At 44.8% G+C, this 15,038-nt stretch overlaps 2 protein-coding genes across 4 annotated transcripts in view; one reads left to right on the forward strand and one right to left on the reverse strand.

The window, feature by feature from the left end:
* Positions 1 to 1,919: 1,919 nt before the first annotated feature.
* Positions 1,920 to 13,507, forward strand: dpep2 (dipeptidase 2). Of its 3 annotated transcripts, none has more exons than XM_088938603.1 (11): positions 1,920 to 2,040; positions 3,061 to 3,224; positions 5,216 to 5,342; positions 6,025 to 6,154; positions 8,969 to 9,110; positions 9,679 to 9,748; positions 10,033 to 10,209; positions 10,925 to 11,009; positions 11,203 to 11,278; positions 11,499 to 11,634; positions 12,398 to 13,507. In XM_088938603.1, the coding sequence occupies exons 2-11, from the start codon at positions 3,064 to 3,066 to the stop codon at positions 12,581 to 12,583; spliced, it is 1,290 nt and encodes a 429-aa protein (XP_088794729.1). In that variant the 5' UTR covers positions 1,920 to 2,040; positions 3,061 to 3,063; the 3' UTR covers positions 12,584 to 13,507. The 3 variants fall into 3 exon arrangements, with proteins under 3 accessions (XP_088794729.1, XP_088794730.1, XP_088794727.1); XM_088938604.1 differs by having other exon boundaries at positions 6,058 to 6,154; XM_088938601.1 differs by having other exon boundaries at positions 1,982 to 2,145.
* The window catches only part of slc12a4 (solute carrier family 12 member 4), a 34,433-nt gene continuing 32,670 nt past the window's right edge, over positions 13,276 to 15,038 (reverse strand). Inside the window, exon 24 of the mRNA XM_088938600.1 lies at positions 13,276 to 14,476. Coding sequence (XP_088794726.1) covers positions 14,385 to 14,476 — 92 coding nt within the window. The 3' untranslated portion in view covers positions 13,276 to 14,384. The remainder of the gene's footprint in view (positions 14,477 to 15,038) is intronic.

Below are 15,038 nucleotides of genomic sequence, written 5' to 3' on the forward strand. Positions count from 1 at the left end.
GACCTTGGCCATGAGCTTAGGTCATTCCCTCACCCAAGCAGGTTGCAACAAAAATTAAATTTGATTTAATATCTTTCCATCTCGATCAGAACTGTGTAAGCTGTTCTATTTCAATTTAAAAAAAATACAAGGTGAAGCTCTAGGACTGCAGTCACCATTCTGTTACTCTCGTAGAGCAGAAATAACCTTGCAGGACCTTGAGAGAATGTGTAAATATTCATGCATTGTAAAGGTAAGCATTTACAGCTGGTGGAGATTTTTCAGGCTGCAGTAGTTGAAGAGCTTTTGGGAATAGGCCTTTGGTTAAACATTGCCTCACCATTCTACATTATCCTGAGCTAACTGCTTGTAAACCATCAATGATCATCTAGCCACTCTCAGGTAACAGCTCAGAGCCTAAAGGAGTATCAGACCCAAGGCAGGACCACAGCAATGTTGGGACACCAGGCCAGTGCTGGACACCCAAACAAAATATTGACACTTATTAACACATGTGGCTGGGGGAGAACATGCAGACTCCACACAGAAGGTGTTCCAGTCCAGAATCAAAACCAGGACCCAAGTACTGTGCAGCTGTATAACTAATCCAGCAGCCATATCACCCTGCAACTCACAACTGGCAGCCCATTGAAGCTCAGCAGATGGGAGACCTCCTACAGCTGCTGCTGGAAGAGGTATTAGTGGGGCCAGTAGGGGGTGCTCACACTGTGGTCTGTGTGGGTTCTAATGCCCCATTATAATGACACTATACTGTAAAAAGGCACCGTTCTTTGGATGAAACATAAAACCGAAATCCTGATGCTCTATGGTCATTAAAAAATCCCAGGGTGCTTCTCGAAAAGAGTAGGGGTGTCTTGGCCAAATTACCTCCTAATAATCCCCATCTCTGAATTGGCTTCATCACTCTGTTCTCCTCCCACTGAGAGCATGTGGTCAGTGTACTGGTACACTATGGCTGCCGTCGCATCATCCAGGTGGGGCTGCACACTAGTGGTGGTGAAGGAGAGTCCCCATTACCTGTAAAGGGCTTTGATTGGTGTGTCCAAAAGCACTATATAAGTGTAACCAATTATTGTTTATCACCATACCACTGTTATGGTGATCTATGGCATTCAGCAATGACTTGGCTAAATAGCTCCTCATACTTCTACTATTTCTTAATTCCCTGTTCAAGTTCATTGTCATATGTACCCGAATGCAATGAAATGCTTACTAGCATTTCCTCACATGACAGATGACATAACATAATTTTAACCAGCAAATAGATTCAATTTAATTCAATTCAAAATACCTTATTCAGTTCAGGTTTAAGTTTAGGCTTTTATACTCCTAAATCTTCTGCCAGAAGGAAGAATGCATTCCCAGGGTGTCAGTCTTGGGTTATACTGTTCGCCGTTCTGAGGCAGCGTGTGGTGAAGATGGTCTGGATGGAAGGGAGTTCTGTACCAGTAAAGGTCTCGGCTGTCTCCACCAGCTTCGGTAGTTTTTACGGTCATGAGCTGAGCAAGTGCCATACCAAACTGTTACGCATCCAATGAGAATTGCTGTTATAGTGCATTTTTAAAAAGGTGTGAGTGGTATGTGATGACAGTGCTCTTGTGATTACTTCATCTGTGTGAAGGGACCACGTCAGACTGTTAGTAAGTGAATGCCCAGAAACCTGAACGATAAATAAGACTGTTAAAAACGTAATAGGTTTTAGAAATAAAAAAAAAAAGCGAGGATATCGTTCGATTTGGAGGTTACTAACATTTTTGATCGGTCAATGTTTGTTTACTGCCCGCCAGGGTGCGGTAAAAGCAAAGAACAAGTGCGCTCTGGTTGAAAAGCGACCAAGTGCACTGCTGTACTGCGACTGTGCCCCGGGAGCTCAGACCTTCTCACGTTAACAGTGGAGCTGTAAAATAAGTTTTTCTAGACCGGGTCTTATCGCGTCGTGGGTGGAGACTGCTAAAATGTTCGTGCAGCTGAAAAGTTGCCTTTCCGCATCGACCGTGAGATACGCCGGATTAGAACGGAGTTCCATCGTTTTTAAACAAGGTATCAGCAGTACTGCGCTCTGTAATTACTAATTTTCTAAGATGTTTGAATGACGTGGCTTTTGCCAAGCTAAAGTGCAGATTTGTTGGGGGATAAAAGACAATTGTAAGTCCTTTTTTCTGTTATTTTTTTCCTAGGAGTTTCAATTTTACTTTAATTAATGTCTTTATATACATTTGACAGCTATTACATATACAGTATATAAAAAGCTTTTATGCATACGACAACGTAGAATCCGTTAATCAAAATGAAGAATTAAAATAATTAGTATTTTCTGTAGATCAGTGAACGGAATGATAAATTGAGTTCCTATGAACTCCTAAAATTCTATGAAGAAAACCTTATTACTAGCCTTGAGGAAGTGTGAAAGGTGTTCGTGTTGTATTCCGCTGTTATTTCTGGTGTGTATTCCGTGCAAAATATTCTTGGACGTTGTTTTCGTAAAGCGTCCGAGGCTCTGAAGAGTGTGTCTGAGGGTTGGTCTTCATCCAGGATCTTTTCTGTGGGTGTTTCTGGAGTGCTGAGGATCTATAGGGGAGCCGTGAAACTCTCGTGGGTTAAACTCACCGTTGACGCGGCTACTGAACACGGGTTCCAGCCGTCTTGTCGTCTCGGAGGCGTGCAGGCGCGTAGGACTGTTAGAATAGCAACCAGAAAGAAAGCATATCAGTTCCCAAATATATGTTTATAATCCATCTTGAACGAATCTGTACAGTTAATAATGGCTGGAGCTGACGGAGTCCACCCCTGTGTTCTGAGATAATGGGACCAGTGGACTGCTGCCTTGTGTTGTGGTTCTGTTCATTTCCTTCCCACTAGGGCTGGCGGCAGGAGAGATCTCAACACACAGCATGATTCATCTCTGTTTTCTCATGAGGCATTGCCTTAGCCCTTCCAATGGTGCACAGCGCGCTTTGAGCAGAACCCCCGCCATCACTCATGTTGTTCTCTAGCAGGGAGAGTGATTCCTAACGGCTTCACATGGCCCTCTTGGCTAATTTCCGACTTCATTTTTTGAAGGATATGATCTTCCGGCCATCCTCCCGGTCTGCGTATGTGGCTCCCCGTCGCTGGCAAATTCCTGTGATGCTGCTGTTTCTTATTCTGGTCTGCACAGTGTCCTCAGAAACCAGCCTTCGACAGAAGTCCCTGGAGCTCATGTCTCGGAAACGTCTCATTGACGGGCAAGTGTTTGTGGATCACTCTTATTTCTTTACCAGGCTATCTCATCTAATAGGTACTTTTTTTTCAAATAAGTATGTATGTTATGTTTTATTTCTGAATCAGATTAAGTAAAATGAACTTTTAATTATGTTCTAGGTTCCAGTAGCGGATAAGTGCAAAATGTGTTGTTTTCGGCTTTATTCAGCAGTTCACGAGGAATGACGGCAGCCGAAAGCTTGGGAGAAATTAGAATCATTTATTGGGATGTGGAGATTTGGCGTAACCCGCTTGGCTGAGGGCCAACCTCCCGGCCGTTGGACGGGGAGGATAGGACCCCCATGCGGCCAATTGGGTAGCTGCAAAGGTGGAGAGGGGGTGGAGGAGGAAGAGGAGAGGGTGACGTTTGATATATATGGAGACCGGTTGCTTACGTCAGGATTAGTGAGAATTGCAGCAGCTGTGTCGAATGAGCTCGGCTGCTTTCATTCCTCCCGAACTTTCATTAAAAACTCCATTACTGCTCATGTATGTTTTCTTCCGAATGCTGTCCTGTGGGTGTCTCTGTTATTTGTCTGCATGCACACTTCCGTACATGCATCGGTAATATGAGAAGGTGCAGGTGAGATTTTCTTCTGTACATCTTCTTGTGCACAACAACTTCACAGCGCTCGATGAGGATTCTGATCGAAACAGACTGGTGGTGACACAGCGCCCCCACTTTCACCAACCACGGAGCCTCAGTCTTTCACGTGTTTATAAATATTTATAAAAAATATTCAGACAAAGTTAACGTGTACATCAAAAGGGGACAGAACAAAGAGCAGCCCAATTAAGCATAAACCAAAACATTTCACAGTAGTTTCCAGATGTAATTTCCTCTTTACTTATGGAAAACAAGACCCTTGTTGTTCCAGGTCTCAGAGACATTACGTAAAAGAATATTTTTTTTTATAAACAGCCCAGTGCATAAGGAAGCCACGACTTACTCCAGCACATCTGTAATGGACATTAAAGATATTTCTTGAGGTTTCTGTGCTGTGTAAATTTGGGGCAAAATATTAGAAAACACATCAACATTTTCATCATTCTAAACCAGGTCTGTCCAATGCTGGTCCTGGAGGATTACTGTATCTACGGGTTTTCTTACCAGCTCAGCTCTTTATGAGCTTAATCAACACCATACTGCCTTAATTAATCCAACTTAACAGCTTCTACCACGTCTTTAAGGTGTTGCTGCTTTAACGAGACCTAGAAAACCTGCAAAAACATCAGCCCACCAGGAGCAAGATTGGAGACCCCAATTTCAGACCCTGGGAAGAAGCAAAGCGCAATACAGAAAACACAGTGTTAGGATATATAGTTAGGTGTTGATTTTAAATCAGGGGACGTCATGTTAAGATTGTACAGTGCACTAGGCAGAGCTCATTTAGAACATTATGTACACTTTCCGTAATGATGTTGCAAAAATGATATGGCTGTTTTGGAGTCTGTCCAGAGACACTACTTAACATTCCCAGGCTTAAAGGAATGCTCTACTCTGGCATGCGATAAGACCTGTATTACTTTAGTCTTGGACAGATCCAAGAATTAAAAATCCTTTAAAAGCACTGAGCCAGCAGACTTATCTATCATCCACAGTGAAACACGAACCAGAGGACACAGGTAGAAACTATGGGAGAGAGGTTTTAAAGCTAAGAGTAGCAGGGCACCCATTTATGCAAAGGGTTGTAGGAGTATGGAACAAGCTACTGTACCATGTTATTTTAAAACCAATACCTCTGTGTCCTTGAAGAGATAAATGTTTGGAAGAGCATTCAACGAACAGGCTAGATGGGCAGAATGACCATCTTGTGTTGGTGCTGTTTCTCGTGTTTTTTAAATTCAGAGGCCTTCTGTATGTTTGTGCCACTCTTGTCTGCAATCCCTGTGCAGTAACCCCAGGCAAGTAGTGTCTTTCTGTGGAGTCCTGCTTTCACCTCACAATTTGTACTTCCTCCCCTGCTTTCCGTAGGCACAATGATCTTGCGCTGAAGTTAAGAATTTTGTATGACAACCAACTCAGCAAAACCGACCTGCATCATGTTAACCAGACTGCTACAGACATACATCGGATGAAACTTGGTCATATTGGAGCACAGGTAACCAATCAGCATCCCCAAACTTGCTGAAGGTTAAGTACAGGACTTGTGCATCTCCTTCAGTAATAGTTACACCACAAGCAGTTTTGCAAACAAGGCTGACCTATTTTAGTCAGTTTACCAGTCTCCTGGCTGCTGTATCATGTCTATGTTGATGAACCGTTGGACTGATCCGTTGTGGTGCAGAGACTGGAAGGGTAAAGGGCTGAGAAAATTAAAGCAGGCTGTTTAAAGCCATCAAACAGAGTTAAAAAATGTGTTTTTTATTTAGCTAATCTTTATCTAACAAAGCGTTAAAATGCAGATCTTCATTGAAATCCAGTAGGTTACATTCCAGGCAGTACATCTGAAGAAGGGCAGTTGTAAAACTCAGATAGTAATACAGGGTTGAAACCAATTACTGTACATATCTCATCGGAGCCTTAAAGAACTGGAGGCAAATTTTACAAATGTGCACCAGATCAATTGGCCTGTGATTAAGAGCTCAGCTGGTGCAAAACCCAAAAGACACAGTGCTCTTCCAGGGAGCCAGGTGATGTTTTGACAGGTGGCTCATGAAAGGCAGCAGAGACACGACCCCAGACATTACCTTTAGGGTGTCCTCAGTTCTGAGCTCTGTAGGGATCAGGTCTCGATCAGCTGGTCTATAACCCCCAGCGTCTCACCTGCGCGCCGTTGACAGGTGTTCTCGGCCTACGTGTTGTGCACGGCGCAGGAGAAGGATGCAGTCAGGCTGACGCTGGAGCAGATCGACGTCATTCGGCGCCTGTGCAGCAAGTACGAGGAGCTGGAGCTGGTCACCTCCTCCGCAGGTGAAGAGCCATGCAGCTGACAGCCCACTGGTCCACTTCAGTCACGCGACTTGACTGCTTGGCGTCTGCAGTCTCGTCAAGCTTTCCTCACAGCCGAACCGCTTCACTGGTCTAGTTGTTGGCGTAACTGGATCCATTTAACATTTTCTTTTAAAGGGGCCGAGAAACTCTGCTGAAGGATTGCCCTTTATCACTGCCGTTGTAGACAGTGCTGGCTTACTGGACTAGCACATGGGCCGGACCACTCAGGACCACTCGGACCACCTAGGATATGATAGCTGGATCAGGAATGTGTTTCCCTCTGTACAAGTTCTGCTGTGCTCTTCCGAAATTGCTTAGGTGATCCACACTGTCTAAAGATGATTTTATTCTTTTTTCCGCTTAATTTGGAGATTTCAGTCCCTGCGATATACAAATACGGTGGTCATGGGGGGGGGGGTTGACAATAACTGCAGTAACATCACAGAGCTGCAGTATCATCTGTTGAGATGATCTTCTTTAAAGAAGGCATACCTTCTTTAAGGACCCTGTCCAGATGACTACTCATGTCTGTGCCAGATGATTCATATTTAATAGAGCCCCACTGTCTGTTCAATGAAGTTCTGCCTTCAGGAGGAAGGGCTGAAACCCAGGCCCCAGGCACAGGTTAGTGTCTGTGCTGGGCATGTCTGATATCACATCTGTGTTATGTGAACTTGCACACTCATTTACTGCTGCAAAATTACTTTCCAAGGCTTTGCAGTCCTCTAGCAATTCCAGATAAAAAGATATCTTTCTGGATCTGCTGATTGCTGCTTCAGAAGATCAGTGTTTTCTGCCCCACAGTGATGTGCCAATGGGAAAATGGGAAGTTCCTCCACCCTTGTGACCAAGCTGTCATTTTAGAAATGTCCACCATGGCCTGGAATGGTACTGACGCCGCACCCAGACATTTTAAGACTGGTGTGTTTGATTGCTGCCGTCTCCAGCCACTTCACAGCACAAAGATGTTTGTTAAAACCCCCATCCTCACATCCTCCCAGGAACCTGTGCAGGAGGGGCAGATGCATCTCCTGTTAAGCCAGGATCTTGTGCTCTTCAAAAGCCCATTAAAACAGAAGTCGGTGCAAGGAAAGTTGGTTTTCACTAATCGTGTCATGGTATTGCATCTTTAAAGTCACCCACAGCATCAATTGCTCTGTTTCTCTGTGAAAAGGAGAGTGGGGGCTACACTGCCTTCCAGCGTTAATCTGTGCTCTCCCTCTCTGGAAACCCCTAGCTGGTCCTGAAGGCAGCCCCAGAGGTGCAGCTGGCCAAGAAAAACATAAAAAAAACTAAATTGCAGCAGGGAAGTGAGATGAATGAGCCTGAACTAAAAAAAAACAAACTAAAGCACAGCCCTATTCTTGCAAGCTGGGCCAAAGGGTGAGCACCTCTTGAACCAGACAGGGTTAGGAGCCCATGACAGTGGGACACATGCTGGAACTCCAGAGTTGTTTGTCAACCAGCTCTTTCCCGGAAAGCCACTGAATCACGTCACACAGAACATTTTTCCAAGAACTCTTTTCAGTGGCAGCGGGGCAGCACACTAGTGCCTCTTTAAAACTACAGCTGTTGTGTTAAGCGGTGTAAACGAGGCGGTCTCGTTTATGCGTGTAATAAAAGAGGGGCAGGCAGGGTTTGCTCCAGCGCAATGTGTGATGCCCACAGCAGGGGTACAGGTTCAAGGTGGGACCCGAGCACAGACACACCCCGCACTCAAGATTTAAGGTGAAAATAAGGTTTGTAGTAAATGTTAATAAGGCCAAAAATAAGACGCTGGCGAAAGAATAAAAAACCCGAGATGGGTAAGAAAAGCTTCTTCCGGCAGGACTCTGAACAAAATAAAAAGTAGTTTAGTTAGTAACCATAACAGTAGTAGTAGTTAGCAGCAGAGCTGCTCTTCAGCCAGAGCTGGAGAGAAATAGTCAAGCACCGATTTAAACTATAGCAGAAATGCTGCTCTTCTGGCTGGTAGCTGGGAATGTAAGCCACTGTCACTGCTGCAGGACGAAGTGGTTTTCCAGCTAGTAAACATAAACAGCCTTCAGCCGGGTGTTAGATTCAGCTTGGCTTGGGCGACCTGGCAGAGTTTGTCCTCAGACTGCTCCTGGTCATCACCGCCTCCTTCCTTGATCTGCGCTCCATTTATCCTGTCTGGAGCAGGATGCGCAGCCGAACCCGCTCCAGTGATTGCTGGTGTCCTGTCAAACCACCTGTGATCTGCGCACCGCCATCTTGGGCAGGGAGAAGCTTTGAGAAACAAAGATATAAGCCTCAGGAAAAGCCACGTCTTGCGAGGCACATCCCCATGTGACATCCCAGATGCCAGGAGAAAGCCAGAAGAACTTGGTCTAAGTTGGCTTCTGGTGACTATTATGAAAGTCATAAGTTGATATCATGACTGTTTAAACTCATTCCCTACAGTCAAAAAGTGAGGTTGCTCAAGGAATACAGTGAGAGTTGATTATGGGGTAAAAAAATAAATTGAAATAAATGTCTAGTTAAAATTAAATGTTTAGAATTTTATGGAATATGAAGACAATATGGCCAGGACTTCTGGGCTGTAATGGCTGCTGCTACTTATGAAGAGCTTTGGGATGTTTTGGAATAGAAAACTAAAGGATTTATTTATTATTGTAGCAATTTGAGCAGGGCCAGTAATAGATAGCAAGAGGGGACCGGTTTTTTTTTTTCCATGTTTGCTTCACCAATGACTCAGAGGCGTCATCCACAACAGAGTAGCTTTCCCACATCGCTTTCCCAGTCGATCACCCTCCAACGGTGCCGTTTCAGGCATCAGGAACACAGAGAAGATCGCCTGCCTGATCAGCATCGAAGGAGGACACTCGATCGACAGCAGCCTGGCGGCCTTGCGCATGTTCTACGAGCTGGGAGTTCGCTCCATGGCTCTGACCCACAACTGCAACACGCCCTGGTAAGCCAGCCCCCACAGCAGCCCTCCTGTCACCTGCAGCTCATGCTCTCACCAGGAAGAAGCCTGGCATGCTCATGCCAGGAAGAGCTCGGCCGGCCGGCACTGTAAAGATGGCAGCTGTGATACTGCAGCAGTGGAATGTCATGGCATGCATTGGTAATACAAACACTGCGGGCTTCCTGCCAGCTGTTGGCCCACACCAAGACCAGCTGCAGTGTGCAGTCGCCCTGTTTCTAACAGTGTTATGCAAATTAACAGGTGTATGTATTTGGTTTCACACGGCTCTCTTCCTGCTGTGGGTACGGGGACACCCTTGTAAGAAAAGATGTTTCCCCATTTCCTCTCCTATCCGGCAAGGTGTCCTGCTATATTATCTTGGCTTTAAGAAAAGCACCCTGACCTCTTGCTTGCCTCAGGCCTGTAGGATAGCTCAGCCACAGTCTGAGGGAAAGGTATGAGAGATTACAGACACTGGCAGGTGTGTAGCATTCAACCCATCACGTTTCATAGTGTTGGAGTCCCCCCATTGTGGCGCGCATCAATCTCTTTTTATTTCTGATTCGTTTAGGGCAGAGTCATCCTCTAAAAAATACAGTCATTACCAGAGAACAAACAACAGCCTCACAGCCTTTGGGAAGGTAAGGTAAAGATGACGCTTTTGTGATTTTGCAAAAGTGTGTAATACGCTTTTTTATGAAATGCATATAAATTGGCTCCCCTCCCCCTGTTGTTGGATCAGCACTTGTGGCAGGGCTTGTACTGATGATGATGATGATGAAGCTGAACTAGAATCCAAAACCGGGTCACAACCTGACAGATGCACACTCCGGAAAAGTCCCGGTTGCAGCGTGTGCCGAAGAAATAACGGGTGGTTTTGAAAGTCGAGGCTGACGCGCAGGTGCTACGTGTGCCTCTGCTGCAGGAGGTGGTGAAGGAGATGAACCGGCTGGGCATGCTGGTGGACTTGTCCCACAGCTCCTGGGAGACGGCCAGGGCGGTGCTGCAGGCATCCCGGGCACCTGTCATCTTCAGCCACTCCTCTGCCTTCGCCCTCTGCAACAGCACCAGGAACCTGCCCGATGACCTGCTGCAGCTGGTGGTAAGGCATAAGCGCCTATGCCGGGGGAGGTGCTCTGCACAGCGGGCGGGGAGCTTGTTAAAACCCCCATCCTCACATCCTCCCAGGAGCCTGTGCAGGAGGGGCAGATGCATCCCCTGTTAAGCCAGGATCTTGTGCTCTTCAAAAGCCCATTAAAACAGAAGTCGGTGCAAGGAAAGTTGGTTTTCACTAATCGTGTCACGGTATTGCATCTTTAAAGTCACCCACAGCATCAATTGCTCTGTTTCTCTGTGAAAAGGAGAGTGGGGGCTACACTGCCTTCCTTCCCACAGGCTGGGGCAGGGACAGTGGGGCATGAAAAAGGTGCTCTGATAGCAGGGGAAACTTCAACGGGTTGGGTCCGGAGCTCAACAGTTCACACACTTACAGCTTGCACTACTTTCACAGAATCCGATTAGCACAGTGTTTGGAGTATCGAATAATATCCTAAATAAACAAGTCCAGAGCTGTTGCTAACTGGGGTCTGTAGAGCAAGCAATCTATAATGGGCTAAATCTATGCTGTAATAATTTAAAATAGTCACTGTAGATATCCCAAGTACGCTGAAACAATCATGCAGCCATGCAGTAGAGTTTTTATAAAAGGGAGGCAGCCTGACATGACAAGGGATCTTTCTTTACTCCTGACACATCCAGAGCTTGTATGTGGTATCCCCCTAATGCGTGTTGGTTGTTAATTTTGTCTTCCTGATCAGAAAAAACAGCAAAGCCTGGTAATGGTGAACATGTACAGTGGCTTTGTGGCTTGTGGAAAGAGAGGCAACATCTCCATCGTAGCAGGTCAGAAACGTTGTCCGTACTGGGCTCGGTGTGAAAACAGGGGAGAAAACTCAGTTCTTCTTTCATTTTCCCCCCCATCTTTGCTCTCGTGGTTCTAACTGCTCTTTTGGAATTTTTTAAAAACACAAATACATCTTTGCTGTGCAGTGCTCACCCACTTATCTTTGGCTTACGCCTGCCTTGTCTGTCGCAGATCATTTTGACCACATCAGGAAAGTGGCCGGCGCAGAAGTCATAGGAATTGGAGGAGACTACGATGGAGCACAGATGTATGTATAGACTTCTGGCTAAAGGCTGCACAAACGAATTCTAGCAGCACTGCGATGAAGTCGAGTTGCGTTTGAAAACTCTTTTCGAATCTTATTTTTTAGGGATTGGAATAATAACTAGTCATCTGTGCACATGAAAAAAGTCCGGGCTTCAGCTGGAAGACGGACTCTTTTCTAATGCACATGCGTTAGGCCATTCAAGGGCTGCTCATCGTTTCAGGTTTCCTGTGGGTCTCGAGGACGTATCCAAATATCCTGCCCTGATCGAGGAGCTCCTGCGGAGAGGCTGGTCTGAGGAGGAGCTGTCCGGTGTCCTCCGGGACAACTTCTTGCGGGTGTTTGAGGAGGTGGAGCGAGTGAGTACTGGTTTTAAGGAGAAAACAATGGCAGCCTCGCAGCACAGGTTACTGGGACATGATTAAATCATTTCATACTTTTAATAATAATAATAATAATAATAATAATAATAACAACAACTCAAAGCTCTTAATTGTACTTACAATGTGACAGAGTGCCACCTTTCTGCTGGACAAATATGAAAAGAGGAGCTCAAGGAGCAAATGTTTAGGATTAGCCTTGGGGCAACCTTGTTGTGAAAGGCACTATATAAAATGAATTGAATTGAATTATCAGTAGTGTTTATGGGGCAGATCCTTCCCAGGTTTTGGGAAAAGAGTGAGCTCCTGACTAAGTTCCACACTAGGTTCGCTCAGTCTGGCCTCCCTGGTTTCCCCTTGACCCTGCTGGCGGAGCCATTTCTCACATCTCCCCCCGATCTGCTGTCACCCAGGTGTGGGCTGTACGTCAGAGATGGATGAAACAGACCCCCCCCCCCCCCATATAAAGCAACTTGCAGTCCTTCAAGATGAAGGATGCTATATAAATATGAGGCACTATTACAAATGACAGTTATAACTTACAAGACATCTTACTACATTATATAGTTGTCCTCTATAAGATTAATTCAAGATTAAATAGTAACCTTATTTCAGATGTCCAACAGATAAGGCTATGAAAAGGTGTATTGTGCCGTTCTCCTCAAATACAGACCTAATTAAAAATTAGATGCAGTGGGACGTTTTTTTTAACAAAGCTCACAAGGGTCTCTTTGGTCTCCAGATCCGGGACGCCAGTACGAAAGATCTGCCAGGCGAGACACAGGTCTCTCTCGCTGAAGCAGGGAATTCCTGTCGTTTGGTTCTGCAGCCACCTAAGTCAGAGCCATTAAGTAAAGGAGCACAGCCTCTCTCTCTGAGCTTTCTGCTCCCTGTCGTCTGCGGTGTGCTCTCTCTATCCATGGCATAACTCAACCAGTTTGTACTGAAAAACTTTGCTTCTTTGCATATGATTTTATATCTAGACCTTACCTCTGCAGAGTACTGCCTGAACATTTCATTTTTGTTCATTCTGAATGTGGTTATTGCCCGTCACTCATTGTGCACCTGCGGGTGTGTTAACAGCCTAACAAATTAGCTTCCTCTTTGGACAGGAGAGTAAATATGACCAACCTGCTATCTAGTAGTGATCTTTATTTTCACTTTTAGCTACAGGTTTCAAAAATAGGTGCAGCCCTTAAATGACTTTAAGTTCTAAGTTGGGCTCAAAAGCTTTTGAACAGTAATAGCAGGATGCAATATTGAAGTGAATCACTCATATTTTTAGTGTCATAAATGTGATCCTAGGAATGTTGGTGCTTTTAGTCAGGAAATATTATTTTTAACTTATCTGAATAGACATATTTTGCACTTGTATGACATAGTAGTTTATTATTTGTAATTTAAGTTTATACGTATTTTATATATGTAGCAATGTAGCCACGCTACCCTTTTACTATACTTAAAGCTGACACGTGAAGAATTTCCTGGCCAGGTCAGTGATCCAGTAAATCGGTACCAGCTGGAGCTGAAAGGTATTAAACCTGCTTTACTGGGGTGAAACACTTTACAAGCTGATGCTACCTTGTAGTCCATTAAAGATCACTGTAGTCCATTAAAGGAAAAGAATGATGTTTTCACATTTTTTATTTGCTGTTATTCTCTGCGCCATTTACTGTATCTCTGAAAATGTCTGCCGATGGTAGATTTGACTTTATTCAGGGTTGGGAGGTGGCTGTGTTCTGCATGGGTTTCAGGGTCGGTACATTGGAAATAAGAGCCACAAAAAAGTAAAACAAAATGTTAAGAATTTGCAGATATAAAAGCTGTAGAAATAAAATGCCTCTGAAGCTTTGATGGGACCAATTATCTACTGCACCCACAGAGACTTCTTGCCTCACAGTTGGCAGAGCTGCTGTCTTACAACATGCAGCAATATTGTGCAAGCAATAATGTATGCACTCCAGCTGATCCACACTTACCCTACAGGCTCTTCCTGCTTTACCAACACCTGGTCTTTTATGTTATTTGGGAAGAACGTTCAGCTAATAAATAAGAAAATAAATAAGACCAATCAGAACTGACAATCTTGCACAAATGTCAGTTTGTGCAAGAATGATCCAGCTTATCATATCTATCTTGTTATGGGTACAAAAAGCAGACAGAACAAAGGCAGTGTCATCACCAACGCTGAAGGCCAGTTTGCTACTATGACCCCTTAAAGCCAAGAGCTAATGCAGAGAGATCGCATCAATACAACCTTTCCTGTAGTTGCTGCAATTCAAAAGGGCATTACTAGCTCATAAATTGAACTTCCTACTTGTGTTACAAAAACTTTTAGAACAATCACACAAAAGTAAAAGTGGCTGTGCATCTCTTCCATGAAGAGGAAACGTCCTAAAATGTCCCCAGAATTTCTGCAATCTTTACAGCGATTGGAGCACCTCGTCAAGTTCTCCCGGTATCAAGATATGCATCTTGGAGAAAGGCAATGCAGTCCGGCAGAATCCAAAGCAAAAACGTTTTTTCCCATTTGGATATTGTCTTGAAATGAAAAGACATCTAAATCTTTGCTTTAAATAACAGAAAAAAAAGTTTGTAACAATTATAGACTACAAAGGTATACGGTAGATTTTCCATCCTCACTCGGGATAGAACGTGTTCAGTGATGCCTGACGGCGAAAAAGCAAAGTGGCCGTTCTGGGTTGCCGAGCTTACTAGCAGGAGTGACTTCATGAGTAAATGGTGATGACCTCTCTTCCTCCTCCTCGCACCAGCAGCACCCTCTCTAGACCTTCGGTCAGCACCTCCAGAAACTCCATATCTGCAGGCTGGTCAGGGAAGCACAACCACGATGCAGGATCCTGCACTACAGCTGGACTTAAAGGCACCAGCCCAGGTGCAGAATCACCCAGATGAGAACTTTCCACCCTCTGTATTCACAGCACATCTGGGAGACACACTGTGAGCAGCATTACGGATGGGAGATGATCTGGGACACAACTGATTGTTTTAAACTGCTTGAAAAGATTAATCCAGAATATGTACAAGCTTTTCCATGTGTACTTTATCATACCTTAAATTTCCTTATTTTAACAGATTTTGAGCACAGCTTACGTATTCTGTCAGCCTAGTCAGGCTAGCTCCTGGGAAAGAGCCCTTTTGTGTTGAAGTGTTTGCTCTATTACTGTATTTCTACTACTTAGAGATACTTTGAGTCTCCTCTATGGATCTGTCTGGTGACGGGTGGGCTTGCGCACGCTAGCAGAAGGGTTTTTATTTCTTTGTATGTGCCCCCCAATTTAATAAACAAGACCCATGTCTTCAGCTAGCACAGGAGGGAAGAGGATAGTCCATGCCTCCTTCCAGAACGCATGAGCTACCCA

This window comes from Atractosteus spatula, chromosome 21 (assembly GCF_055471065.1).
Source record: "Atractosteus spatula isolate fAtrSpa1 chromosome 21, fAtrSpa1.hap1, whole genome shotgun sequence".
Classification (NCBI taxonomy): domain Eukaryota; kingdom Metazoa; phylum Chordata; class Actinopteri; order Semionotiformes; family Lepisosteidae; genus Atractosteus; species Atractosteus spatula.